This window comes from Plecotus auritus, assembly GCF_963455305.1.
Source record: "Plecotus auritus genome assembly, chromosome: 4".
Taxonomy (NCBI): domain Eukaryota; kingdom Metazoa; phylum Chordata; class Mammalia; order Chiroptera; family Vespertilionidae; genus Plecotus; species Plecotus auritus.
In genome coordinates this window covers 43,327,690-43,353,351 of record NC_137775.1, presented here as the reverse complement: position 1 = coordinate 43,353,351, position 25,662 = coordinate 43,327,690, and the positions used below count along the sequence as shown (strand labels likewise).

The following is a 25,662-nucleotide window of genomic DNA, read 5'->3' as shown; positions in this document are numbered from 1 at the left end:
TGGGAATAGTCAGAAGCCAAGTGGCAAATTATCACAATTTTAGGTTGATTTTCTGATTGCTGTTTTATTCTAAGCATAATAAATAGTAAAGTAATGCCTGCAGAAACTCAGGAAAAAACTCTAATAATATTTCAAGCAGAAATTGTGTGTTTAAAAAAAAACTTTACATAGCTTTCTTCCTTCAGACTCTGGTCTTGGTGAAAATGAGATCAAATATTTATTGGATAGTTTCCATACAAGGGATTATGAGAATTGGGTAATATTTAAAATTTTTGAGTTGCTTTAAAAAAAGGAAATTAATTTATCCTTTAATATTAAGTATATATATTTTTAATGAGCATCTGACATTGTTTGGAGTGTCACTTTAAAACTCTAAAAACAAATTCTCATGTTTATATCTGCTGTAATGTCCAATCTGTTCCTGTGTGAATAGAATAAGGGCTAATCAAAATGAAAAATAATCAAGAGAAAATTTCCTTAAATCCCTCCACTAATATATGAGTGCTGTACCCCAAACCCAAGTAATAATCCGAGGAGTTACAAAGTTGTTAGCATCCTCTGGCTAACCTTTTTCTATTCTCCATTAATTAAGATGCACAAGTCAGTTCTGTTCTGATGAATCTGAAGAGCCTATGTAGTGATTCTTGTAAATGTACACTGGAATTTTAATATTTTGAAATTTAGTTAAAAATAAACAGATTAAGAACTAGGACTTGAGCCCTAACTGGTTTGGCTCAGTGGATAGAGCGTCGGCCTGTGGACTTGAAGGGTCCCAGGTTCGATTCCGGTCAAGGGCATGTACCTGGGTTGCGGGCACATCCCCGGTGGGGGGCATGCAGGAGGCAGCTGATCGATGTCTCTCTCTCATCGATGTTTCTAACTTTCTGTCCCTCTCTCTTCCTCTCTGTAAAAAATCAATAAAATATATTAAAAAAAAAAAAAAAGAACTAGGACTTGAATTATTCTCATAAAAAGATTTTTCTTTTTATTGGTGTAAATAGGATTGCCTTACTTACATTATAATTTATAATATATGTAATATTATATAAATTACAATCTGCACTTAACAATACAAAGTAGTAATTTAATAAAAGCAGCCCTCATTTTTGTAAAATCAGATTCATAATCAATAAGTTTCCCTATAAAGTAATATTGTTAACATGTATTTTCATATAATGAAAGGCTGTTTTTAAATGTAGGTGCTTTGGATATAATCAGACAACAGATTTTAAATTTAGAAAATATTTTGTAAAAGGAATAAATGGACTTGTGATCATCTGACTTATTGGTTGAATGTCAACCTATGATCCAGGAGGTCCCAGTTTGATTCCTGGTCAGGGCACATGCCTGGGTTGTGGGCTCAATCCCCAGTGTGGGGCCTGTAAGAGGCAGCTGATCAAAGATTCTCTCTCCTCCCTCTCCCTTCCTCTCTGAAATAAATAAAAATATTTTTTTGAAAAAGAAAGATGTTCCTTAGCCTTTAGAGATACAATCAATTTTTTAAATGGAGTAATTATCAGGCTTTATTTGTATAAATAACTAGAGGCCCAGTGCACAGATTCGTGCACCGGTGGGGTCCCTCGGTCTGGCCTGTGCCCTCTCGCAATCCAGGACCCCTCCTCGAATGTTGGATAGCCAGTTTCAGCCTGATCCCCACAGACCCAATCCAGACAGGAGGGAGCCCAATCCTGTGCATTGAGTGTCTGTCCCCTGGTGGTCAGTGCGCTTCATAGTGACCGGTCATTCAGTTGCTTAGGCTTTTATATATATAGTCTAGAGGCCCGGTGCATGAAATTTGTGCATGGGGGGTTGTCCCTCAGCCCAGCCTGCACCCTCTCCAATCTGGGACCCCTCGAGGGATGTCTGACTGCCCGTTTAAACAGGCAGTCGGACATCCCTCTCACAATCCAGGACTATTGGCTCCCAACTGCTCACCTGCCTGCCTTCCTGATTGCCCCTAACTGCTTCTGTCTGCCAGCCTGATCACCTTCTAACCACTCCCCTGCCAGCCTGATTGATGCCTAACTGTTCCCTTGCCAGCCTGATCGCCCCTAACTGTCCTCCCCTGCCGGCCTGGTCCCTCCCAACTGCTCTCCCCTGCAGGCCTGGGTCCCCCTCAACTGCCCTTCCCTGCAGGCTTGATCGCCCCCAACTGCCCTCCCTTGCAGGCCTGGTCCCCCCCAACTGCTCTCCCCTCCTGGCGAGGATTGCCCACAACTGCCCCCCCTTGCAGGCCTGGTCCCTCCCAATTGCCCTCCCCTGCTGGCAATCTTGTGGTGCCCATCTTGTGTCCACATGGGGGCAGCCATCTTTGACCACATGGGGACAGCCATCTTGTGTGTTGGAGTGATGGTCAATTTGCATATTACTCTTTTATTAGATAGGATATTATTTTAAGAAATAAATAATATCCTATTTATTTGGATATACCTATCCTGTTTGGTATGAATTTCTAACTTTTTGTTATTTCTTAGATAACTTAAAATTTTAATTTTCAATTTGCTTTAATTGGAGATATAGGAGTCACTAGTCTTTCAGGTATAAGTAATATGAACCAATTCATAATGGCTTAAGTCAGTTTATTCTCAAGTGTAGTCACTAAACCAGCATCAGCATCACCTGGGATCTTTTTAGAAATAAAAGTTCTGAGGCTTCATCCAGACTTACCCCAGGGTATGGATTCCAGCAATCTGTTGTTTTGTTTTGTTGTTGTTGTTGTTTTTAACATGCTGCAGGTAATTTTGATGCACCCTGAAGTCTGAGAACTATTGCACAAGAAGGAAAAAAAATGAAATTTATTGACTCACCTAACTTGTAACTCCAGGAATTAAAATTGTTTCAGATACATCTGGATTTGAGTGCTCAATTCAAGTGCCAGGAAGGCTAGAATTGCCAGCAGTTCTGACAAAAGCTTAGATTGATTTTATTGATCTAACACAGTGTGACACTGATTCCATAGACTTGAGTCATTTGCCCACCCCTTGAGCTGAGGAGTGAGGTAAGCCCTATCCAAACCACAAGGATTAAAATAGGGGAAGGAGGCCTCTCCCAAAAGAAAATCAAGGTGCTGTTATAAAAAGAGATACTGGATGAAGTTAGGCAAAAACAACTGATGTCCATAAAACAGTGCTATTTAAAGTAGCTAGTCTGCACACTGTTTGTTTCCGTTTTCCAACAACACAGGAGCTTGTGCGATCACGTAAATCAACAAATCACTTCCTTCATTGAAAAAGTCTTGTTGCAGAACAATGTCACCTCTTGTAAATATTCATTTCTTTATGTGTTTAGAAATTTTCTTTTGTTATTTGTTTACCTTACTTATTTCCTTTTCTCCTTCTGGAATTCCTGTTAGTCAACTGATAGTGCTCCTAAATTGGACTTTAAAGTTTCATACCTTTCTCTCAGCATTTCCAATCTCCTGTCTTGCTTTTTGTTATAAGATTGTTTTTCTTAAACTTACAAAATATTGCGTTCTCAGGTGTGGCTATCTCTTCTTACTTTTTTTTTTTCTATTCAGTTTTAAAATTTGAAACTGTGTTTGTAGTTCCAGAGGGCCTTTCCCCATTTTCTAAAAGTGCATCTTTCTTCCTTAGGTTACATTGTCCCTGTTTTTTTGTGTGTATGTTTTTTAAAATCTCCAATTGTGGTTTTTCTTCCCTTAACAAGAAAATAGAGCTGGCTTTTAGCATTTCTTGAGCAGAGGCAGATATCTGAGCTCTGGAATGTATAGTTTCTGCCCTTTTGAGCTGGCAGTAAACAAACTATCAAACCATGACCCTTCTGCTAGGGGAGATAGGCAGAAGGAGGATGGATGGCTGGGAAAAGAACCTCTCTGTATCTTTCCTGCTCAGTGAAGATATATTCCATTTACCAAATGGAAAAGAAAAATAAATAAAACACTTGGGAATAAAGCTTAATAAGAGATACGTGGAACCTAAATGGAGAAAATGAAAACTACACACTGTTAGCATAAAATAAACGTTTAGCAAATCTAAACACATGTCTAAAATCCATCCTGGGGTGTAGTGTGTTTCTTCTTTTATTTTTTTGATTTTTTTTCCTAAATAGGGTTGATTTTGTGTAACTTTGTAATCAGCCACAAATATATTCTATGATGACATCCTCCCTCACTGGATAACAAATGTCCTTTTGGTCTTAAAAATAGATTGTTCACTCTTCGATTCTTACATTTGATAAACTACTAGTATATCTTGGATATTATTTTATGTAAAGACATAATCTGAAATAGTTTATATAATTAATTTCACCATCATTGTTAAGAGTGTCTTTGTATTTGTATGCTTATTCTTCTAACAATTATGAAAGATCTTGTCAGTTTTCTTCTCTTTGCCATTATAGACAGAAAATGAAAAATTCCAAATTCTCAACTGTGTTCAATGAAAGTCTAAAAAGAAAAAAGACTACAAATAAGTACTATCTCCTGGTACGTTTTATTTATTTTTTTAAATCCTCACCCCAGGATATTTTTCCATTGATTTGTAGAGAAAGGGAAAGACAGAGAAATATCGATGTGAGAGAAACATATCGATTGGTTGCCTCCTGCACGCACCCTGACCAGGGCCCAGGCCAGGATGGAGCCTGGCAACCAAGGTGCATTCCCTTGACTGGAATCAATCCGGGGACCCTTGTGTTGGCAGGCCGATGCTCTGTCCACTGAGCCAAACCAGCTAGGGCTCCTGGTATCTTTTATACCTTCTAGGAAAATCAGACAATACTGAGCAATGCAATATGGAAACTGAAAGATGATGAAATAGTATTATCCAAACAAGTTTACCTCCTTTCACTACACCTGCCAGGATATTATTCAAGATTTTTTTGTTGTTAGAAAAAAAACAATAGAAAAATTATTCAGTGAATTTGTTTCTTTTGTCTTACTAAGATAATAAAGTCTTCATGTAAATTTCTACCAGTCAAATTCAAAGGATGACCAAAGGAGTTGAAAACTCTATGGTTCAAATACTCAAGGAATTGTCTTCAACACAAGCCAATTTTGGCTTATAGTCTATGCACACATAAATTGGTTAATGTGTAGGCTCTAGTCCTAACAGGTAACATTAAGATAATTTGGGCATGTGAAAATCATCCTGTCCCTGTCCCGGGACCCATCTGCTCTTCTCATACCTACACCTTCAGTTTTTCCCTCTGGCCTTGGTTTGAGAGCTGTCGAGTTTTATATCAGTGGTCATGTGTTAACAGGGTCACAGCCTTAACATGTTCAAATAGGGAAACAAGCTCTCCTTAAGGGAACAGTGGCCAGCGAAAAGATCTGTAGGAACTCCCAGCAGCCTACCAGGCTTTCGTCATATAAAAGGCTGGGTGACATGAAGGGCACTACAACCTATAAGGAGGAAGGGAAAGTAGTCATGAGACCTTAAACTTTAATTTTCAAAATCAGACCTACATGGAGAAGAGATAATATCACGGTTTACAGAGGTTATCTGAACTTAGTGGTAATTTTCCTTGTTCAATTTTCACCTACCTACCCACATGGTGAACAATTTAAGAAATGCTGATTCTTGGTAAACGGCAATATATAGTGAGTCACAGGAAGACCAATTGGTCTAGAAGGGGAAGTGGACAGAGGTCATTTACTTCTCGTCTGCACTTCATCATTTTCTTCAGCAGTAGCTGGTGCTGGAACAGATCAAATTTATCGATCATTAGAAGCCTCTCCTTGGTGATTTCAGCGCAATCGTTTTAACTCCATCCGATTCCTGAGTAGCTATAGAGTTGGTTTGGCACAATCTCCTTTTGCCTCTTGCACATGAGTTAATACTGAGGGTACATTTTAGATAGCAACTTGCTCCAGGACAACAGGTCTCTATACAAATTTGTATGCTATTCGCATAAACTTTCTGTATATGGAAAGTGTACATATAGTTCTTATTAATTCAGTGATCTAGCAACAATACAGTAGCAATATTAATTTAGTAATACAATAAGGAGGTATTTTGTGTTTTTTTAAAAAAAATATATATATTTTAAATATATTTTATTGATTTTAGAGAGGAAGGGAGAGAGAAACATCAATGATGAGAGAGAATCATTGATTGGCTGCCTCTTGCACGCCCCCTACTGGGGATCGAGCCTGCAACCCAGGCATGTGCCCCCGGCCAGAATCAAACCTGGGACCTTCCAGTCTGCAGGCTGATGCTCTATCCATTGAGCCAAACCAGCCATGGCTAAATATATTTTATTGATTTTTTACAGAGAGGAAGGGAGAGGGATAGAGAGTTAAAAACATCAATGAGAGACACATTGATCAGCTGCCTCCCGCACACCTCCCACTGGGGATGTGCCCGCAACCAAGGTACATGCCCTTGACCGGAATCGAACTGGGACCCTTCAGTCTGCAGACTGACGCTCTACCCACTGAGCCAAACCAGTCAGGGCAATAGGGAGGTATTTTGATACTCTATCTTCATAGAAACTAATTCTACCAATATTATTACTTGCATTAAAGATAACTCAGTCATGGTAGCTTCAAAGCTTTGAATAAGCCATTTGGCTAAATAATAATGATAATAGTAATAATAAAACTAGGGTAATAATGATAATTAAAACATCTTTTAATCTAGCCCTCTTTTGCATCCAGCTTGCAAACAACCAGTTTGCACACCTGGAATGTTATCTAACCTTCTTCTATACAGTTCCTCCATCACACCACTGAAATTGATTCTTTATCTGTATACCTCTTTATTTTCTTCAAAATTTCTCATGCTGTCTCTTCCTTCTGTGTGATAAAATACGAGCTAGTCACTTTTTTTGTTTTGTAGTCCTTATATTTATACCTAAGGGTTTTTTTTTTAATACTTAAGGTAGTTTTATTATGTATTTTAAATTCTTCCATATACTCTTTTGATGTTTACATTCACTTCTCTAGATAAATTATTGCTTCACCTATCAAGTAATCATGATGACATTCCTCTTTTAAACTTTCTTGTGCTTCTGGCCAAATGTTTACTATTAGTTAAAAAAAAAAATTTAATGTGCATACAAAGAAAAAGATATCATCTTAGAATGACTTGTGAAGTAATGCCAACCATAAAAATAAGGCTGTTTTACAGAGCCGAAGCCTAAAACAAATCATGTGATGACCAAGAAAGAAACATTTATAAAAGTTGACAGAAAGGCAGCCGTAGAATTGTATTTCTTCAGGCCGAACCAGTGCTTATTTACAGCAGATGTCACACCTCTGACACTGGCGGGTGTGAAATGTTCTGGTGAAAAGCAAGCAGCTCTGGGGGTTTTAAGTTTTCAGCGTAGCTGCTGTCATGGATAAATGAGCCAACGTTTTCAGATCGCATATGTGAACTGAGTCTTTCATCTATACGAACACCTAATTGTGACCATTTCAAGATAAATATGAAATGTCTTTCCTTTCTTTCATATTTGATACCAGCACCAACCTTCTAAAAATACGCTATACCTTGAAGGTCAGCATGACCAAATATGGTAGATAAACTGGCCTAGGTTTCAGCCAGGATTAATTTAAATCTAAAGTTTGGATAGTCACAACACTACCACTTCAAAAATGCACGTGGCTTTTATGTAGTGTGTGTGTGTGATGCCCCGACCTGGACATTCCTCCTTGGTTCTGTTGGGATCATCAAAGCCATGCTGACAGAGTGCCCACTGCCTGTGAGATTGGGTTTTATATCATAACAAACTTTTTACTCCCAAGAAATTGGAAAGCATTAAGCTATCTGTGTTAGTACATTTTTCTCCTTGTTTTTTCAACTTTTCCATTAGGCAGAACAGATTACCCGTCTGGGATGTTTTTTTATCATTTGGACGAGAGATAACATTTTTGTTTCAAATACAGCTTTAACTTGTGACCCAAAATTCATTATTAAGCTCTTTCTTAAATTATGGTACAAAATAGCAACCTCTCAATAAATGGTTTTTGTTTCATGGTTTGTCACAAAGTCCTCCAACTACTTTTAAATATGATGGAATGAAATACAAAAATGTCCGGCTTATCATTAATTATACCTGATTGAAATGTCCTTACATGAAAAAGACTCCCTTTTGCCCCATTTCTCCAACAATTTCTCTCCCATTCCATGTCCTCTTATATCTCTTAAAACTGCTACGTGTTCCATCCGTACCTCTCTTGATACGATGCACTGCCATTCATCACATATCTGTCCCCCACATTGTCCATCTTATCTTGTTTCTATGAGATGATGAAAGGTTTGTGATTAGAGCTATTGCTATACTTTAGCTAGTTTCCAAGATACTTTGGGGTGCATTTTTAGCTGGCATTACCATATAGATGACATTGGCATTAATCAGGAAGTGTCCAAAAACTAAAAACACTAGATAATCCAAAGAGCAGTAAAGTGAAGACATCAAACAAGATAAAATATGTAACTGTATATATCTTACTAATCAGCTAACGAGTCACATTGATTTCATTAGGATCTACTACATATTACATGCTTGTATTTTTCTGTTTTTCATTTGAACTTACAAAAACGATTGCATGGGTATTATAAGTACTTGAATCCACTAACAGACAAGATATTTAGATAAGTTCTCATCATAGAACCAGATAATAAATAAGGTTAGAACAATGGTAAGTTAAGAAAAAGCACCCTTTGGCCCTAGCTGGTGTGACTCAGTTGGTTGAGCATCATCCCATACACCAAACTGTCATTGGTTCCATTCCTGGTCAGGGTACATGCCCAGGTTGTGGGCTCCATCCCCAGGAGGGGCGTGCAGGAGACAGCCAATCAATGTTTCTCATCGATGTTTTTATATCTCTCTCCTCTCCCTTTCTCTATCTCTAAAATTAATAAAAGCATATTTAAAAAAGAAAAAGCACCTTTTGAACTCAGTATAGATCTCAAGTCATTTAGTAAATGATCTGAAAATTGAGGTTTGGAGGAGACATAGAGTATTCATTTCCACTGCCAGCAGTTCTAGAGTTTGAAAGCACGTTCGTTTCCATGTCAACACAGACTGGCCCTTGCTTACTAGTACTATGAGTAGAACTAGGCAATACAGAACCATCCAAACATCTACCAGTTTATCTTGCACCAGAAAGAACTGAGTGGCAATTGTAGTGGTCAAATTTGGTTTTTAAAGATAATATTGTAAACCTAGGGTTGTAGACATCTATCATGGACTTTCTTCCTCTCTAAGTATAGGAAAAAGTGCACAGTAGTTACTTGATCAGTGGCACTCTTTTAAGCAATATGTAGTTTAAATAGTAGAGCTTTTAAAAATCCTATGGCTAATAGATTTTATTAAAAGCAGTGATCTTGTTATTATATTTATATCCATAACAAAGTAATTTTCTACTTAAGAACCAACAGAATGTGGCTATGTCAGTGCTAAACTCAGGTTTTGCATGCTAAACAAGTGTATATCCTTTTGAGAGCTATTTTAGATGCAGGCAACAGCAGATAGAGAATTAAGAGTTGTTATGGGAAATCAATGAATGCTCATTGGTAATGATGGTCGAAGTTTAGAGAAAGCATCAATCGATTCAAGAGCTGTAAATTATCACCCATTCTGATCACATGGGTGCCTACATTGAACCCATCCTTGATTGATGAACTAAGAATTGAATAATGGCCTAAGAAAAAGAGAAACCACTTCTGAAGCTAAACGCAGTAGATTTGCGATGTTCTGCTCCCTCCTTTCCCTCCCCCCACAATAAGCAGGGTTTGCTGATGATAAAAGGTTGTGGGCTTTTATGCTGTCAAAGTCTAAAGTTTCGTTCCCAGTAAGGAAATAAGATATATACAAACCTTTCCTCTTTTCCCCATTCCCTCCCTCTCTCCCTCTCTCCCTCCCTCTCTCCCTCTGTCCTTCCCTTCCTTTTTTTCTTCTTTTCTGGGGCATCAATGACCTATTGAAACAGTATTTTGGGATATTTATTCTGTTTGAACCACAGTCCTTATGGGTGAGATTATAGAGTAATCCCTTGGAAACGCTGTCAGTGCTAAACTCGGGTTGGTACACGGCTGTGGTTCTCAAGAAGCATCACACTCCTGTCTCCTGGGACGCCTTTAAAAAGTACTGGTGGCCCCCACTGCTGACGTGGCTCAGGGGTTGAGCGTCATGTGGTTAAGGGGAATGGAAAATTATTGAATGATTCTTGAGACAAAATTTTCCACATAGAAAGTACCAGAAGGGTAGAAATAAAACTGGCCATTGATAGTGAAAAGTCTGGACTGGACTAGTTTCAACCTTTCATCTCAAAGAGAGAATCTCACTTCCCCACAGCATTGTAACAGAGCAGCAAGCCACATCTGAAGAACAATCTACTTCCAGTCTCTCTCTCTCTCTCTCTCTCTCTCTCTCTCTCTCTCTCTCTCTCTCTCTCTGTGTGTGTGTGTGTGTGTGTGTTGCTTTGAATTCAGGTTCCTATATGTTTTTAGAGTTACATATAATAAATTTACATCAATGTTGTTGGGTGTAATGTCTTTATGCAATTAAAATACAAATGAAATTTATTATTTCAGTTAAAATTCCCTTCTACATAAACCCTCTGAGTCTTAATGTTTTCTCATCAATACAATACCTACTTCATAGGTTTTGGGGGAGGACTAATTATATCTTACATTAAAAACCTTTTGCACAGCCCTAACCGGTTTGGCTAAGTGGATAGAGCATCGGCCTGCGGACTGAAAGGTCCCAGGTTCAATTCTGGTCAAGGGCATGTACCTTGGTTGCGGGCACATCCCCAGTGGGGGGTGTGCAGGAGGCAGCTGATCGATGTTTCTCTCTCATCGATGTTTCTAACTCTCTATCCCTCTCCCTTCCTCTCTGTAAAAAATCAATAAAATATATTTAAAAAACAAACAAACAAACAAAAAAAACCTTTTGCACAGTATCTGGGACATAATAAGATCTCAATAAATTGAACCTGTTATCATTTCTATTATTATTATTTTAATTCTGTTAATAGTATGTTCAGCCCTGCTGTGTATAGATCATTTTATTTTTAGCATTAAGGTAATTGAGGGGGATATTGACTTCTATATTTCAAAAAATACAAATAAAATTCTTTCTGATGTTAAATATGTATTTGTTCCATACGAACCATTTTAAAAGAACATAAATCACCGCTAACTAATATTTTTGAAAACGCAATATTTTTTACCACTATACTTAGGAAGAATATATAAAATTTTATTTAAATGTTTTATTGTTTAATTGGCTTACCGTCCTCGGAGTTTGGGTGTAAGAAGAATGAAATAAAAGAAACAGAACTTCACATAAAAGAATAGGTTGCTTTGAGAAAGGTCAGAAAACGTGTGTGCTGTTGAAAGGCATTTCCAGCTGTGTGATTCACCAGAGTGAATTCTGACTCTCCTCTTGGTCTGTTGGAGCAGATTCTGTTGTGTGGACAAACTATATGCAAGTGTAAATTTAGATGGTTGGGAGCCATCAGAACAAAATGGGGAGTTCACCTGGAAGGTTGGTCTGAGGATCTGTCTTTCTTACCCTTAAGAGATCAGAGTGGGCAGATTGCTTCTAAAAGAAGCTCCACTCTGGATCTTTCCTTTTCCTCATCTTTCTTGGGTCGTCCAACAGCATCTCTGCCCATCCACCTCGCTCCTACCACCAGACTGGGATCCAACACTCCTGTGTTTGGTTGATTGACACACAGTTGAATTAGATGACAGGTGTTCAGACATATTAGAATAGAAAGCTATAGACTTAAGGAATGTTATTAGTATTATTTCTGGATTTTAGTTGGACTGTCAAGATTAAAAATGGTAAACAATCGCTTCAGAGTCAGTTACCTTTTCCTCGAATTAGTTTCTGAAGTTCTTTCCAATATGGCTTTTCTTTAGCCCTTTAGCATCCTGTTGAGAAATTTCATTGAATTATTTTGATAGTCTTTTAAAAATTGACTTTAATTTGTTAATCTAGTTTCCATTTTAAGTATCTTATGAGAAGTAACTTAATAAGAATGTCCTATGCTAGCTCTATATAATTAAAGTATAAAGGAATTTTATGAAGAATTTGATAAAGTTCTAAGATTAATCTGAACATTCTAGTTTATTTTTATCTTTAATATGTAAGAAAATATCCTTTGTGACATTAGTTGATCATTTTGTAAAATACTTAACACTAGTTGGGCTATGGAAATACTCAGATTATGGTTCCTTCTACGTAGCCTTTCGCTTGAGAGTCTATCCTTATACAGGGGTGAGCAAAAGTAGGTTTGCAGTTGTAATACAAATAAATAATACAATGAATAATAAAACAAGAATAAACCATTTCTCATACTCACAGCTATAAACTTACTTTTGCCAAGCCCTGTATTTCTTAAGTATGTAAGTATAGATGTGCACGCGTGGCGTTTTTATGCTCACATCACACTGTAATTCATTCACATTAACAAAAGCCGGATTTGGAGGTGTGGAGAGGGAACAAAGGAGACCAGTGCCTTGTAGAGCTTCTGTGGGGTATGTGGTCTGGTATCATTAGTGGGCTGAAAGGTAACTGAACATTTCCATTTTGGTGTCAGTCCCTTGGGAAGGAAAAAGGTTTTATAATGGAGTGTGATCTGCACTCTTTGTAAGAGTGATTGACACTGAATGATTAAGTAGAATAGGAGAATAAATACCACTCCTCCACTTTAAAGGCTAAGCATATATACACTAAATGCAAATCTTCCCCGTGTGGAAAGCAGTCTGGCTCAGGGATAGCATATATCTGAGAAGCTGGGGGATAGGGTTGAATTAACCAGGCAGGTCAAATTGTAAGGAAACCAGAATTATATAGTATCCTTCAAAATAACTTTTAAACCCCAAATGTAATGGTAAATGCACATATAGAATATGATGGAAGACCGCATTTGTGAAAGTGGAATCTTGACATCAGGCCCTTGGTAAATGAGTGGGCAAATGGTTCTCTAAATTGGATAGCATAGTGCATACCACAGTGACTGATGAAATGGATGTGTCTGCAGGAGAGCCTGCTCTATCACGGAAGCCTTTAACCTATTTTCTTCTTCTTCAAAAATGAGCTCCTAACTGGATGTTCTCCCCAAGAAACTGAATTTAATTCAAAAGGAGATATTTTATAGATGGGCAAATTTAATTTAAAGATCCACTTATCTATTATAGAATATGGGAAAACATTATTATAAGTAATATGGTTACATTTCTGAAAGATGCCATTTTTTAGTGTGTTATTTGGGGGACCTGATTTTCAAGCATTAGCAATTTTTATTCTTTCAATTTGCACTATCTTTTTAAACACATGGCTGAAACAATAGTGAATCTTTATTGTAGTATTAATTACAAAATTTTATTTATTATATTAAGGTATGTAATTACACAATAAATAATTTAACCAGAAAAAAAGTACTTCATTGGTTTTCCCCTTAATTTTTGAAAATGTGATGTCTTTTTCCCCTAGATAAATACTTATTAATATTGCAAATAATAAAAGCCCATCTTGTGAATTCATTATTCTAACATCTATAAGGTAGTATTGATGAGAAGCAAGCCATAGTTATCCTAGTTTTTGCCAAGTAAAAATCACTCTTTATAACTTATCCCAGAAAATAAAATACTAAGTATTCTACATATATTGCTCAGTAGATTAGTAGTAGCTTAGTAGTTTGTCTTTGAAATACATAGTAAAAATAACATTGAGCTTGCTATTCTCACACAGACAAATCTAATTACAATTAATTATTTTTTTGTCAATAGTCTTAAGCTGACTCTCACAGTTACCACTTATTTTGCCATTTAAAAAAAACACAACTTTGTGATCTGTTTGTGCTTCCTAATGAGAATTATGGAGTCATAAATGTATTTTGAAATAGAGAGTCCTTAAGACATTTCATTTGGGGACAAATTAATAAGGAAATTCTATACTCAACAAGTAGATTAAAAATCTTTGTAATTATGAAGTTTTATTTTCTCCACTTTATGCTGTTTTGTTGTTTTTTTATATTAAATTTTAAAAGAAAGTCTGACTGGAATTAAGCAAATATATCTTCAAAATAATTGCTCAGTTTTTAGACGCTAAGTCAAATTTTCAAACATTTAATATAAAGTTATGCACCCAATGTGTATTTAAACACTAATTAAGGATGGATTTATGTTTATTTCAATTTACAATAATTACTCTAGAGGAAAACTAATTTCTTACAGTAGAAAATAAAGTAAATTCTTTCCATCACTGACCTATCATTAACCTTTTAAAATCCAGTCTAAGTAGTTAGGAGCTTTCTTTTACAGCATTCTGATCAGACACTTACTGTACTACTCTAAAATTATTTGGTAATTTGCCAGATACCATTCACCATAGACATCTGATTTTCCTACATATCAGATTTCCCTGCATTGCTTAATTTGTATAAAGGAACAAAATTCTTCCAGTCAACTGGTTTCCATAGTCAAAATAATTAATACCCAAAGAAAGTTTAAGCTGATAAAATAGAATTTGCTCTATAATTTTCCCAATTGCTGGGTGCATTGCCAGTGCATATTATGTCAAGAGCTGTATTTTTTTAAACTATATTTGTTTGTTTGTTTTAATTTATCTTTATTGTTGAAAGAATTACAGATGTCCCCTTCCTCCCCTCCCCCCCCCCTTTGACCCCTTCTAGCCTGCCCCCATCCCATGCCTTCACCACCCTATTGTCTGTGTCCATGGGTTATGCATATATGCATATAAGTTCTTTGGTTAATCTCTTCCCACCCCAACCCACCTCCGCCTTCCGTCCGAGATTCCTCAGTCTGTTCAATGTTTCTATGTCTCTGGATCGATTTTGTTCATCAGTTGATTTTGTTTTATCCTTTTAAAGCTAGCTGTTTGCTCTTTTGTTGAGTGTTGGCTGCCCTCTAGTGGGCTAAGCTGTGTTTTTTAAAATAACCTGTCAGATCTTGAAAAGGAGTGATTTCTATATGGACGTGATTACATAGCCTTTTGTGTTTTACATTGACTGGTGTGTCAAGCACAACTGGCTTTATAACTTTGCTGGAGCGTTTGGGTGATGATGGCCTTTGAAACACATGGTCTGATAAATAGCATCACATACGTACTAAAGAAGGCACATGAAAACGAGCTAATCTCATTGACAGTTTGTGTATTTGGGTATCTCTTTACCTACATAAATAACATCTTATGACACATAATCCCTACTTCTAAGATGTTTTCATTATTCTTGTTGCAGATGCTACAACTGTGGTGGTCTTGATCATCATGCTAAGGAATGTAGTCTACCTCCTCAGCCAAAGAAGTGCCATTACTGTCAGAGCATCACACACATGGTGGCCAACTGCCCGCATAAAACTGTTGTGCAGCCGCCCGTCAGTTCTCAGGGAAGACAGGAAGCGGATTCACAGCCATGCACTGCGGCTTTCCCACGGGAGGTGGGGGGAGGGCACGGCTGTACATCACCCCCATTTCCTCAGGAGGCGAGGTCCGAGATCGCAGAGTGGCCAGGCAGGTCCCCTCAGGAAGCTTCCTCCACGAAGTCATCGGCAGCCCCTGAAGAACAAAGCAAAAAGGGGCCTTCTATCCAAAAAAGGAAAAAGACATAACCCTTCTTCTTAATGTATCGTTTTCTTTCCCCGGTTGGGAAGTCTACCTCATGCAAGGATAGGGGAACAGTATTTCACAAACAGCAGCTGACCTGGGATTTTTAACTACTGTTGAGGAACTGTGAATTTTTCTAAACAGACAAATCACTCTAAGCAAATTACATTGGAGCAGGGTGTCATGTTTGATGTAATTCAGAGAATGAGATACTATGTATACCTATATGTGCATGTGTGAGAGGGAGAGAGCCTGAGTCTGTGTGTGTAGGAGGATTTATATAGCAATGGAGACATACATATGTAAAGAGAGTTTGTCTTTATATATGTGTGTATAGATATAAGCACACACCCTCCCTCACAGGATTTGACATCCCCAACAATTGAAAACTCATGGGAAGCATTTTATTTAGATGGTTTCAAAAATAGCCCCTGGAGGAGTTTTTCTTGAAATACCATTCACTTTACCTTTTACTTGTACATACAAATAAAAACACGGTTGTTACTTTTGTGTGAGCCAAAGGATACTGCAGATCTCAGAGCTGCCAAACACGTGGTACTAAAGGTTTTTAAATCATCAGTTTCTCCCAAGTTTGGGATTGCCTTTTTTCTTGATACCCACAGAGTGCTCCCACCCCTTTTGAAGGCAGTACCTTAACTCCACATGCCTCTGACTGCCATAAGCTTTTTGAATCTGGGATACGTATTTCCAGAAAAGACAATGAATGTGTAATTTCTGTGCCGATATTTCAATGTTTTTAATTCATATATTTTGATTGTAAATTAGATACATATTAAGAGAAAGGAAGGGGGGAGGGCAATGTAAAAATGTAGTGACTTGATTGTTTTCAGTGGTATTTTGATACCAGCTCATAATCTTTTACGTGTTGTGAGGTTTTGTAAGGGGTTCTGGCAACAGCAGCTTCCCTTGACTAAGTCAGTCCTTTTGACCATCACTTCGAGCAGGGGCCCTCCCTGTTTACTACTGAAGACCTTGGAGAAAAACTCCAATAGTTTGGTATATATTTTGGTGACGATTTTTATTCCCCCTGGAGAGTTATCTAACTTGTTTTTAAAACAAACAAAACAGCAGAGATATGAATAGAATGCCAGGGTTGAGAGTAGACATTATTGATGCTCACAATTGCCCAATATGTATGACCTTGAATATATTAAAAAGTGCAGTGTTTGGTGGCAGGCAACTAGAGTGACGAGCTGGGCCAGAGGTACCAGAACCTCTCCTTGCAGAGAGCTGGAAGGATTTTATACAATAAGATTGATCTTACGGGTGTTCCCTCTGTTACCGTGCTGAAGGAGCCCGCATGGTGGATTCAGGATGAACACGCAGTGATGGTGATGGAGAGGCTTCTCAGCTTGGTCCTCGGTTATGTTACTAGATTGGCTGGGGAACAATCATAGTGTTGGTCCCTTGTGGGTTTCAGTCACTTTGGTGTCATCCTGGTTATAGTTGTTATGGGTACTTCACTGAAACATCTCCAAGAAGGTACCAATTATAATGCTTAACATTGGCAATAAATATAGTTTTGTATGATGAGCCTGTTGGTATAAGCTCAGATAATCAAAAAAAAAAAAAAAAGAAGAATGAAAGAAAGAAAGAAAGAAAGAAAGAAAGAAAGAAAGAAAGAAAGAAAGAAAGAAAGAGGCATAGTTCAAATGTGATGTATTCTACCGAACAGTGTCCGCTCCCTCGCCCACTTGTCCTTCCATGTAGACCTGTGCCGTTGCTGCTGTCAGCCAGCCGGGCATAAGGAGAAATGCCGGGGCTGGGCTGCCAGTGCTCCACAGCTCAGCCTGAACGCCACGACAGTGTTTGTGAGACTCTCCACAGTAGGTACTGAAATATCAGTGTGCTGTGAGTAACGCTTACCTTTGACGATATTGAATGTGATATAGCTGTAGAGAAGTCCGTCCTTGCCTTACGTGAGGATTGTAAGCGTATTTAAATTATGTAGACAAATCAAAGTGGCATTGCTTAATTTTTAGCAGGTATAATAAGCAGGTGAACAGTAAAAATGCAAACCGTGACAAGTCACTTTGAAAATCCAAACCAAAGTTTCTTGACCTTAGAGAACTATGGACTTAGAGAAGTTACGGACTTGAGAATTGGGCATTCCCTGTTTCCATATTAAAAAGTGCAGAGCTGAGATCATGTTTTTTTAAAAAAAGAGTATAACTGTGGACCTATGGGTGCAATTTGAAATCATTTTAAGCATTTTACCAGACTGAACTAAGAGCACATACCAAACCTATCTTATGATTAAAAGTTGGGTTTATTTTTTATATAAGAATATTATCACTATTGCATAACATACTCAGGACAAAGAACTTTGCTCAGGGAACATACCATATGATGATGTTGTTGTTGTTTCTTTACAGAATAGTCTACAGTCCTGCTTACTCAAAACAAACCAAATAACTTTGAACCTTTATATAAGTATTATATACTGATGTTAGTAATAACTACCTCTGTTTGACATAGATCAAAATTTCTGAATTTAAGATATCAGTTCTCCTATTTCTATTTCATGTGAAAAGTACTCGACAGTAGAATTCCTGAACTCCTTGTATATGTGAATATCACAGATGTGAGCACAGTGTCCATTTTCATGGGTGAAATGTAATTCTGTTTACAACAAAAGGCTACCTCATCGTTGATGCATAGCACACCTTTATGCTGCTCCAGCCTTCCAGTGGCTGATCATTCTCTGGTACAGAACCTTTCTGTAGTATAGATAGCAATTCACAAACTGCATGTTTCTGACAAACACTTGTGAATAATGAAGCATCAAGCATCTCATTTAGTTAGCAAAGTCTCCAAGCATTTCCTTGAACCGATCATGTACTTAGATGAAAGAATTATGGTCACTCTTCCACTTAAGCAACGCAGCACACAGAAGCAATCTTGGAAACAGCTGCTTTGCCCAGAGGTTGAGGCAGGAAGGGGTGGCAAGAGGAGAGGCTGGTGTCTGAGTGCATTCATGCTGGGCAAACAGTATAAAAGATGCCAATCTCCTGCATTTATGTCTGTGCTGCCCTGAGGCCAAGCATGTTGCAGCATTATTGCCCTAGGCACACAGCTAACTAGCACTGGCTTGCCAAGGAGTAGACATGGAGTGATGTGCAATGCCATTTCCAGCTACTGAGGGGTGGTGGCTGTGTGAAGCATCCGTTTACAGGGGTTACCCAGGGATTGGCAGGAGGTCTGTGAGTTAGTGGCTCCTTGACCTCACCCCCATGTCAACACAAATGTAATTCCTAAGAAAGATGCTCTACCAGTCTCTCAGCCCTGTGAACTATTCATTTGTTACACGGCAGATTATAGTGGAAACATTTTTATACTTGCATTTCTAGTCTTTACTAGAAGACTTTGGATGTATTTTTACAATGGAAAGATGTAGAAAGATTTTTACCTGCTTATAACTTGCAAGTTTGGTGTGCAATGTAAGAAAAAAGATCAGTAAACATCATGTTATTAGCATCGATCCACCTACAAAAACAGAATGTTTTTATTGCCGATTTCTTTTCAGTTAGTCTGGCCCAGTTTTGTTTTGCACCAATGTGGCCCCAAGTTAATGCTAGTTGTATTTAGTTTGTGAATAGAAGCCCATAAGTGTTAATAGACTTTGTAACATTCACTGTAAGATGAATTATACAGGACATGGGAAATCTCACTAAGTCTTAAAGTTAATTTAAATTAATTTATCTGTTTTCTCTAAGAAATGTTTATCATAAAATATATATGTGTGTTTCCCCTTTGGTTATAAAATTTGGGAAAGTATGTACAAGTGCAGCTGCCTTGATGTTAATTTCCTAGATTTATTTGTTTTAGAAAAGAACAACTTGTTAAAAGTATCTAATTCTGTCTTACATAGCTGTCATCAGCCTCTTTAAGATGTGGTGGTTATGTGATCTGTGTCATAGTTCAATTAGAGTGAGAAGTTGACCAATGAGTCGTTTTTAAATTTTTTATATGGAACAAAGCTGCAAAGTTATGGCAAAGTACTGTACTGTGAGAAACTATTGCGATATGTAATACATCTGTGGCTTAACACTTGTGAGAGTTACCAGCTTGAACATGATGGTGTTGACTACCTCTTTAATTACATCTACCAACCACTGGCACCCACCACCAAGCTGGCTTTAATTATATGTACTGGGTTTCTTGTGTTTTTATTTTTTTTTATTTTGGTATTAACCACCCTAACCATACTAGAGACCAAAGTGAACACTGATTTCTATATCTCTTTACTACGGTGTTTTATCTAGTGTTTTTAAATTATCCTGTGTAGCCTTTAGATTGCCTCGTTGTCCATTTTGACTCATGTTTACAAGTGAAACTAAACAAAACACGTGAACTGTATATTTTTAAAGGACAAAAAAGGAGATGTTTCGCATGGCCTTCACTCATGTACAGTCATTCTGATGGGCTAACATACTGCTTGCCTTTCTGCAGACTGTGGGTTTTATATCTCATTTCATGCCTAATGTCTTATTCTGTCAACTATGGATATTTTGAGGTCTAAAAAAATTACTTGATTAAAAATAAAAATATAATGTTGGCATTTATGATGAGTTTTGAAGATTTTTCATTATTTGTATGATTGCTCAGTTAAATGAATGCATAAAAGACCATTTACACGTATATTAAGTAGTTTTAACATCTTCAAATACAGGTGATTTAAATATGGGCCAAATTTATGTCAATACAGATGGCAAGTAAATTTAGTCTAATGAACGAATGAATGAACGAAGAAGGAAAGGTAGGTTTTGTCAGCATCAGGAATCGCCCAGGATTCGCAGGCATGGATTGTGTGTGAGCTTCTAAATCAGATTACACACTGCATGTGTTCAGGAAAAGTCCCCTGAAACAAAAGTGTTCAAGCCCTTTTGGAGGAACCATTTTATAATTCTTATTAATTGGAAATTAGTTGGAACAAGTCCTACCTGGTGTGGTTCAGTGATTAGAGCATCCGCCCTTGCACTGAAGGGACACAGGTTCAATTCCCAGTCAAGGGTATGTACCTGGGATGCATGTTCGATCCTGAGCCTCAGTTGGGGTGTGTGTGAGGCAACCAATGCATGTTTCTCTCCTCCTCCCTCCCTCCCTTTCACTCTCTCTAAACATCAATAGGAAAAATGTCTTCGGGTGAGGATCCATACTAATAATAGAGGAATATGCAAATTATCCTGGGTGCCCTCACATCACGACCGTTCAGCAGGGTGGGCGGGGCTGTGGGGCAGCAGGGCGGGACTCCAGGTCTCGCGCCATTTTGTCCCCCCCAGGCAGACTCCCCCGCAGCCCCGCAGCCAAATCCCAACGTGGACCCAGGGTTTACTAAACTTTACTGGAGCTGCTCCCCACACCCCCACCCCTGCCCCAGGACTGCGCTGACTGCAGCAGGGCACCCCGGCAGCCTCCTGACAGGCGGGTGGTCAGGGAGAGCCGAGTGGAGCGGGGGTGGCAGGGAGCCACGGAGGGGCAGAGTGGCTGGAGCCAAGTTCCCGGGGGTCTGAGGAGAGGGCCTGACAGGAGCCAGGACTGCAAAGAAGGAAGAGGAAGCGGCCACGGGGAGCTCTTCCAATCCCCCTGCACGGACACCCTACCCTAGCTCCTGCACCCCCAGGGGGATGGGGAGGCTGACTGGACAGGGAGAAGACCCAGCCTCAGGGTTAGCTGCAGCCTGCACCTCCAACTCCCGATCTCTTCCCCTGCCACCCCTGCCAGGGGCGCCCACAACAATAGCACGCAGGCGACGACCCGTCAGTGCCCCCCAGGCACCTGGGGCCCATGGCCCACCGCTGCCAGGCCCCCTCCGCTGGGGCTGGGCACGCCTCTCCTCTCTACAACTCCAGACCCAGGTGGAGGCAGGCCCGAGCGGCCCCCCCCAGGGTCAGACCCTCCCCCCCCCTCCCCCCCCCCCCCCCAACAGCAGCAGCGCTGTCTCTGCAGCGGAAGTGCACTGAACCTCGCTGGAGGCCGCGGCTAAATTCGCCCTCCTAGCCCGCCTGGCCCCACCCTGGCCCAGCCCCTGCCCTGCCCCAGGAGATTGGAGCCCCACCCTGAGCACATACAGCTGCGAAAGAGCCAGTACAATTTAAAGAATGGCGCCAAGCGGGAAGGTTTGACAGTTACTCTCCCTTTGGCCTCGCCGCCCCTCTAGTGCCCCCCCTACCACTCTCCTGGCCAGTGCCTCCAGGGACGACCACCGCTATAAGGCTGCTGGCCAGAGCCCGCCCCTCTGAGGCCTGCGGAACCCTCTGCAAAGTTTCCATAGCTACAGTCCAGGAAACAATCATGCCCTCCTCCCCTAATCAGCACCTGCTACCTGCGAGGGTACCCGTGAGCCTAAAAATAACAATCCTTTCCCATTTAGACATCACTTACTTGATGAAACATTTCTAGGTTTATTAGCTCAGAACCTCCTCATGACAACCCAGTGATGTGGGCAAAGCAGAGATTGCAATTCCCATGGTATGTGTGTATGTATTCAGAAATGAAGCTCAGAGAGGAAAAGTGTCAAGCCCAGTGGTTCCCAGGGTGCAGCACATGCCCCACAGGGGAAAAATTTGATTTTAAGTGCAGGCAATTTGAAAATGAGTTAACAGTGAATTTTTTGCATTTCTTATGGTTCTAGGGGGCCTCATCTACAGTGTATCCTACATAATAAAAGGCTAATATGCAAATGACCGAATGGTGGAATGACCAGTCACTATGATGTGCACTGACCACCAGGGGGCAGACACTCAACACAGGAGCCTCCTGATGGTCAGTGTGCTCCCACAGGGGGAGTGCAGCTCAGCCAGAAGCCGGGCTCACGGCTGGCGAGCACAGTGGGAGTGGTGGGAGCCTCTCCCGCCTCCGTGGCAATGCTAAGGATGTCTGACTGACGGCTTAGTGGGCCTAAGCCGTCAGTCGGACATCCCCCCAGGGCTCACGAACTGCAAGAGGGCACAGGCCAGGCTGAGGGACCCCCAAAGTGCACAAATTTTGTGCACCGGACCTCTAGTTTAAAAATAAAAGTTTCTGAAAAGAACAATCAAAGCCAGAATACTCTAGTACCAAATATCTAATATGTGAATGTAGATTTGTCAAACGGTGTATGCAGTGCTGATATGCTGCTGAAACAATTTAATGAAACTTGAGTTTTATAAGTTGGCCAGTCCCACAATTAAACTAATTTTCATTTCAGCTCTATACCTGGATGATTGTGTGGGTGTGGGGGGGGGGGGGGCGGGGGAGCGCTACTATGATTCGTACTTCTTCTGTTGTTGTTAATTGTGGTAAAAAAAACCCCAAAAACATAATTTTCCATCCTACCCATTTTTTAAGCACACCAGTATATTCACATTGTTGTGCAACATTGAATGATTCACTTGTAGGATTTGAAGGTCTCTACCCTGAATGCTCATGAGGGTGTGATTACATAAACATTTCAACTGTGTTTATTTTCTTTGACAATTAAAAGAGTGGCTTTTTGTTATAAAAGTAACATTGTACTTTACTGTGGAGAATAGGAAGAAGCTTAAAAAAATAAAATTCATACATAACCCCACCACCCAGAAATAATATTTTTTATTAATTTTAAATATGGAAACCCTTTTTTAAAAGTACTTAATCCCATCACATAGAAATAACCATTAACCTTTTTTTGATTATATAAATTAGATATTTAAAAAATAAAATTAGATTAAATTATATATAGTTTGGAACTTTACACTTTTCCTCCTATATCATATAATGTTTTTTTTAAATATATTTTATTGATTTTTTTTTAAATATACTTTATTGATATTTTACAGAGAGGAAGGGAGAAGGATAGAGAGCTAGAAACATCGATCAGCTGCCTCCTGCACACCTCCCACTGGGGATGTGCCCGCAACCCAGGTACATGCCCTTGACCGGAATCGAACCCGGGACCCTTGAGTCCGCAGGCCGACGCTCTATCCACTGAGCCAAACCGGTTTCGGCTATTTTATTGATTTTTTTACAGAGAGGAAGGGAGAGGGATAGAGAGCTAGAAACATCGATGAGAGAGAAACATCCATCAGCTGCCTCCTGCACACCCCCCACTGGGGATGTGCCCGCAACCAAGGTACGTGCCCTTGACCAGAATCAAACCTGAGACCCTTCAGTCCGCAGGCCGACGCTCTATCCACTGAGCCAAACCGGTTTCGGCTATATCATATAATGTTTTGTCATCAATAAAAATTGTTCAAAACAACATTTCTGATAAATGCACATGCAGTTTGAGGAAGTGAGATTCAGGTGAAGTGAAAAAGATGGGCGAAGAAACAGCATAAACAAAAGGTCAGAGTTGAGCGTGAGCAGTGCACAATTCAATCAGCAGAGACTAACTTGGTGAGGCAAAAAACATTTTGCATAAAAAGCATTTTGAATTCACTGGAGGGCAAGTAGTGCAACCAGGAACTTGGGGGGCTACTGACTTTGAAAGAAGGGGAAAGCACAATTGAGAAGCACATTTACCCCCAGCTTTTCCCCTAAGGGCCCTTGCCAGTTCCCTGACGTGCCACAGGGTGAAAGACAGAGAATGAAGCCCCCACCATCTTCATATAGATTCATTTAAAGTCATTGAATGTTAAGACTCAGCAGAAAGCAGCTGAGAGCGGGGCCAGAACTAGGGTGAGGCAAGAGAGGTGCCTAAGGTGTAAAATGTAAAAGGTGCTGACTTTCAGGGTGGTCCCTTGCTCTATGCACCTTCCTGTCTCATCCCACTCTACGCCCCTGGCTGAGAGGCTAAAAGAGTTAACAGATTTCCTCAGCCGTCTAGTGCTGACAGAGATGGAATTAGAAAGAGAGTTAGATGGGTCTTGGTAAACACCTCGGTTTTTGTCTGGATCCCAGAAGACTAAATCTAGGAATAAGTGTGTGCCCTAAGAGTACTGGCCATACACCAGGAAAGGGGCAAAAGTGAAATAGACCAGCCCTAACAAAACCTGAAATTAAAAAAACAAAACAAAACCGGAAATTAACCGTGGATGGGACAAGGTGACCAGCTGGTACAATACCTATCTACCAAAATAAAACAGCTCTCTTTGGAGGAAGACAACATTACCCAAAGCCCCTACAAATTTTTACCTACAATGTCCAACACCCAACAAATAGAATGAAGCATGCTAATAAACAGCCAATTCACTGGGAACAAAGGAAAACAGGTGATTCAGATACTGCAATCATTATACAATGATGTTAACAATAACTATGGCAAACAGAGAAGGTATAGAAGTCAGAAACTGTAGCGCCAAAAATTATAATATCTCAAAGTAAGAATTCAACAGATGGGCTTAACAACAAGTTAACTGCTGAGAGAACAGGAAAAAGGGGGGCGGGACAGAAAAGCAACAGAATATTAATAAACAGGAAGACAGGTCAATAAAAAGTTTCCAGAATTATGGACAGAAAATTTTTAATGGAGCAATATAGGTGCAACCAAATTGCAGAGGTTAAAAAAAAAAGAAAAAAGGCAACATAGCCTATACTACTTGTTTGAAATGGAGTGAAAGGGAGGATAAATGCAATCATTGCAGCAATTAGAAAAAGTAAGAGTTCAGAATTTTTCAAGATAAAAAAATTGTTTTTTGTTTACTATTTTTTTATTTCATTATGGGGAAAATACATAAAATGACAGAAATGTAGAAAAGCTATAGGGGTTAGCAAAGTTACTACAATTATTTTAAAGTTGCTTCCTTCACAAAGTTACTGCAATGCGATTGGTCTTGCTTCCCAACTTGCTTGCTAGAATAGTAGCCCTGTTGGACTCCTGCTCCCGAAGGTGGATCTGATAATAAAATAGACAGATAGGCAATCAGACAAGATAAATTTGCTCCTAATACCAGGAAAAAGCAGCTCTTTGGGTCTATAATAGTGTCTTCTTATGACCTTATTATTTACTTTTTAAGGATACAAAGCATGCATTTGAAGGCAGAGGGAATAGAATCAGTGGAGAGAGAGAAGGTTCTGGAAGATGGCCTAAGTGGGAAACTTCCTACTTTCATGAAAGAACATGGGGGAAAGGCCTTCTCACCACTTCTTTTGGGTGCTTTCTTAGTGGCATTAGGGTGGGGATACTCAATTTTG

At 39.4% G+C, this 25,662-nt stretch overlaps 1 protein-coding gene across 2 annotated transcripts in view; it reads left to right on the top strand.

Annotated features, from left to right (window-relative positions):
- Window positions 1–15,682, top strand: part of LIN28B (lin-28 homolog B) — an 84,708-nt gene extending 69,026 nt beyond the window's left edge. For both annotated transcript variants that reach the window (XM_080665461.1, XM_080665462.1), the window contains exon 5: window positions 15,182–15,682. In XM_080665461.1, the coding sequence (XP_080521587.1) occupies window positions 15,182–15,551 (370 nt within the window). In that variant the 3' untranslated portion in view covers window positions 15,552–15,682. The remainder of the gene's footprint in view (window positions 1–15,181) is intronic.
- Window positions 15,683–25,662: the final 9,980 nt, after the last annotated feature.